Source organism: Nothoprocta perdicaria, unplaced genomic scaffold (assembly GCF_003342845.1).
Source record: "Nothoprocta perdicaria isolate Ctin4 unplaced genomic scaffold, notPer1 scaffold_62, whole genome shotgun sequence".
Classification (NCBI taxonomy): Eukaryota; Metazoa; Chordata; class Aves; order Tinamiformes; family Tinamidae; genus Nothoprocta; species Nothoprocta perdicaria.
The window spans coordinates 1,770,651-1,774,813 of record NW_020455888.1 but is presented as its reverse complement, the minus strand read 5'-3'; the positions used below and the strand labels follow the sequence as shown (position 1 = coordinate 1,774,813).

The 4,163-nt window shown below is 61.8% G+C and overlaps 1 protein-coding gene across 1 annotated transcript; it reads left to right on the top strand.

The window, feature by feature from the left end:
- The first annotated feature begins 367 nt into the window (after positions 1–367).
- CDX2 (caudal type homeobox 2) lies at positions 368–3,558 on the top strand. Its single transcript, XM_026049812.1, is given in 4 exon segments — positions 368–857; positions 3,139–3,284; positions 3,422–3,491; positions 3,494–3,558. Coding segments are annotated over 4 exon segments (771 nt in total).
- The last annotated feature ends 605 nt before the right edge of the window (positions 3,559–4,163 follow it).

Below are 4,163 nucleotides of genomic sequence, written 5' to 3'. Positions count from 1 at the left end.
CAGGTTGCAATGGAAGGAGGAAGCTCTTAAACAATAAAGGCTTGAATATTTAGCTGTGATCAGGTCGCTGCCCTCTCCTTATCTTTTTAAATGCAAATCTTCTTTTAGGGGTTAGTAGCTATATACCGAGCGCCTCTCCACGTCACCTGCCTTTGGTGTGTCTGGCCCATTACTAATAGAGCCTTGTAAACAATCGTTAATCATGTAAGTGCTGCCGGCCATTGGGTTCGGAGCGGGAGCGGGAGCGCGGGCCGCGGCCCCTCCGCCTGCCCCCTCCCCGCCCCGGGGCGCCCGTCCGCAGGCGCAGCGCGCAGCTCCGCGGGCCCCGGGCAGTGATGCGGAGAGCGGCCGCCGGGGCCCCGCCGTCATGTACGTGAGCTACCTGCTGGACAAGGACGGGCCCATGTACCCCGGGCCCGTGCGCCACTCGGGGGGGCTCAACCTGGCGGCGCAGAACTTCGTGGGCGCGCCGCAGTACGCGGACTACGGCGGATACCATGTGAACCTCGAGAGCGCCCAGTCGCCCGGGCCGGCCTGGCCGGCGCCCTACGGGGCGCCCCTCCGCGACGACTGGGCCGCCTAYGGGCAAGGGGCTCCGGCGAGCGCGGCGGGCGCCGTGCACGGCCTCAACGGCGGCTCCCCCGCCGCCGCTATGGCCTACAGCCCCGCCGACTACCACCACCCCCCGCACGGCCACCACCACCACGCGGGGCCCGCGCCGCACTGCTCCGCCGCCGCCGTCATGCAGCCCCTGGGCGCCGCCAACGCCGCCCCCGAGCCGCTCTCCCCCGGCGGGCAGCGCCGCGGCCTCTGCGAGTGGATGAGGAAGCCCGCGCAGACCCCGCTCAGCAGCCAGGGTAAGCGCGGATCCAAAAGCGGTGGTGGGGGGGGAACCGGCGGGGCGCACCCCGCGCCCGCTCCGACGGGACGGGACCGGGCAGGCGGTGCCGGGGCCGCCGCGGGTCCCCGCTGCCGGCTGCGGCCCCCCAAGGCTGCCCCGTGCTGGATGTGCTCGTGGTGGAGCAATCTGCAGCTGCCGTCCAAAAATGGGTTTGGTAAAAATAAATTWAAAAAAACAAAACAAATGGACAAACCGATTCAAGAGACGGTCTTCGCGGGTCCCGGCGCTACTTCACATCTGGTTATTGCTGGGAAGCAGCGGAGGCGCCAGGCCTGCTGTGACAGCCGCTCCTCGGGGCTCGGGGAGCGGCTCTGCCCAGAGCCGCCGARCCCCGCGGGCCACGGGTGGCCCGTGCGCCCCGTCGGGGCAGAGGGGGCCCGCGGGGRCGCGTTCGTGGAGCGGTCGGAGCAGGGCGCGGAACTGGCTGGCACCGCGGGGAAACGCTCGCTCTTCCTCCCTCTGCTCCGCTCGTCCACTTATAGCCACTTAAAAGATTTTTATAACCAATTATAGTCATATAAATCATCGGCCGTTGTCGCTTCGCATTTGTTTCTGAGTGACTGGGCGCCTACCCTCTGCTAACATCCCCGCGCAGCCGGGCCTGCCTTGGGCGCTGCGGGCCCCCCGCAGCCCCACGCAGGACACGCGACGTCCCACGCGGGATATGTGGTGTTCCCAACAGCGCCAAGAGGGACACGCGCGGCCCACACGCGGCTCCCTTGACGCGTCACGGTCCCCCATCCTMGGTCCACGGGGCCACTGCGAGTCGCGCGTGCCCCCCCAGCCCACGCGGGGCAAGAAGCCGACGCTGCGCTCCCTTGCCATGTTAATACCGTGCGGAGAAGCCGGGCTCGCTTTTAGGTCCCCCCCGGATCCTCRGCGCGGAGATGCGCGCCCGCCGGCTTTGACATCCCCCAGCCCTCCTCCTGCCTCCTTGGCGCSCCCTTCATTTTTCCCCTTTGCACTTATCAATTTATTAGTGAAAAAAGGGCAGAGAAAAAGTGGCAAATTTCGCAGTAAATCATGTTTCCTGCCCCCCCTCTCCCTTGCACCGCCTTCCGCGCAGAGCTCTGCGGCGGGGGCAGCCCGGGGACGGGCAGGTCGCGCTTCTCAGCGCAGCCCGCGGTGCTCCCCGCGCTCGGGCCTGCTCCGCGGCGCTCGCTGCCCTGTCCCCATTCAAATGCTGCCTTTGGAGCCTGTGTTTATGTTAATGCGCGGGGCTGGGGGGGATGAAAGCGCCCGCCGCCATTTGTTCAGTAGTGGTAATTCAAACAGAATGCGGCTGTCATTAAGGCTTTGAGAAGGGGGTTCTTTGATAAGATCGCCTTGTCCGGCATTGTTTGCGGCTGTGTTCCCTATTCACCGGCTCTGGGGAGGTTGCTCTGATCAGCCTTGTATCTTTACAGGGTGCTTTTGTTGCGATTTGCGGAGAGTTTACCTGAACAAAGTCAGCCCGCTGGCCATTAAGCACCTAGGGGGCAGAAACTCYCCGCTCCTCAGATCTTTGCTGGGCTACAGGGCCGGGGCTGCAACCAGTTAAACGAGAAACAATCAGAAAAAAAAGCAGGGCGCTTGAGGCAGCCATGCATGCTCGCCATGCATGCAGGCATTCGCCCRCACTCCGCTTCCTTCGCACTGACTTCTTAGTTTGAGGGGGTTGACAGTGCTTGGAGCCCCTCCAGGGGCACCAGGAAGGCAGGAGCTGCAAGCGGGACCCGGGGAGACCCTGCCAGCTGCTCCCGGGGAGGCCCCGAGGTTCGTGGTTAGCGTTGGGTCCCCCCCGTCACTCCCGCCGGGCCCGGAATTGAAGTTTTCTTCTTACTTTTCCCATTTATTTATTTATTTATTTATTTATTTATTTATTTATTTATTTATTTTTCTCCATCCCCACTTCGATTTTTGTTCTCGATAGGGAAAGCGCAGCCAAACGCGCAACAACACGCGCGCAAAATGAAGGTGTCCTAAGCGAAATGGCTGGAAGTTGCTCGGCGCGGGCGGCCGGGGCTCGTACCCCGCTCTCGCTTTCTGATTACAAATGACATCCCCGCGATTTCTCCAGCATCTCCRCAGGGTCTGAGGGGATTTAACGCCGCTCTGTTTGCAGCTCTCCGTAAAGCCCCATGCAGGAGAGTCGAGCTCAAGGCGAGGCGGCCTCCCCCTGCTCACCGCGCTCCCGCGGGGCGCGATCCCCCCCGTTTGGGTCGCTGTTCTTCACACCGTGCCCTTCTTCCCCCCAGTGAAAACCCGCACGAAAGACAAGTACCGCGTGGTGTACACGGACCACCAGCGGCTGGAGCTGGAGAAGGAGTTCCACTACAGCCGCTACATCACCATCCGGCGCAAAGCGGAGCTCGCCTCCAACCTGGGGCTCTCCGAGAGGCAGGTGCGTCCCGGCGACAACCGCGTACTGCGGGGGGACACGGCGGGGGGCAGCGGGGCGCCCCGCACGGGYTGAACAGGCGGGGAAGAGAGGGAATTTGGGAAGCAACAAGGGTCAAACCGCGCTCTCCCCTCCGGCAGGTGAAAATCTGGTTCCAGAACCGGCGCGCCAAGGAGAGGAAGATCAACAAGAAGAAGCTGCAGCAGGCGCAGCCCGGCGCGGAGCCGCTCAGCCCCGCGCTGCAGGGCCCCGCGGGCGCGCAGTGAGCGCGCACTGAGCGCCGCGGCAGCGCACGGACTGCAGGGAGCGCGCGGGGCCGCGGGGCCGCGCAGCGCCGGGGGCCGCCGCTGCCCCCCGCCCATGCACTAGGACGCCCCGCGGGGCCTTGTGTACAGAGTGTACAGTGTCTGTGTCTCGTCGTCCGGGGGGGGCAGCGTGGCCAGGGCTTTATTATTATTATTATTATTATGTTTGTTTTGTTCTTTTTTTTTTTTTTTCCCTGGACTTTGCTAGATAACTGGGGAACGCGGGCGCTGCCCGTCGGGGCTCTCCCCGATATATCTCAGGGATCGGTTGGAAAGGTCTTAGAAATGTTGTTGAGTTAGCGACAAATTTTAACAGGAAAAAAAAATTAAAGCACATTTTTTATTCTATTTTATTTTTTTTTTCTTGCAACCGTAAATATGCAAAATGTTCATCCTGCCCTAAGGGCCAGGACAGACAAGATAAGGCAGTGCTTAAATGTTCAGAAGTGAATTGCTTAATGTTAGATACTTGTAAAACAGCCCATAAATCCAGCGCTGATAGTCATCCGGCCAGATTTACTAGCCRCAGTGTGGAGAAATTGGAAGAAGGGAAATCTCCTCTCAAAACTGTGTCCAG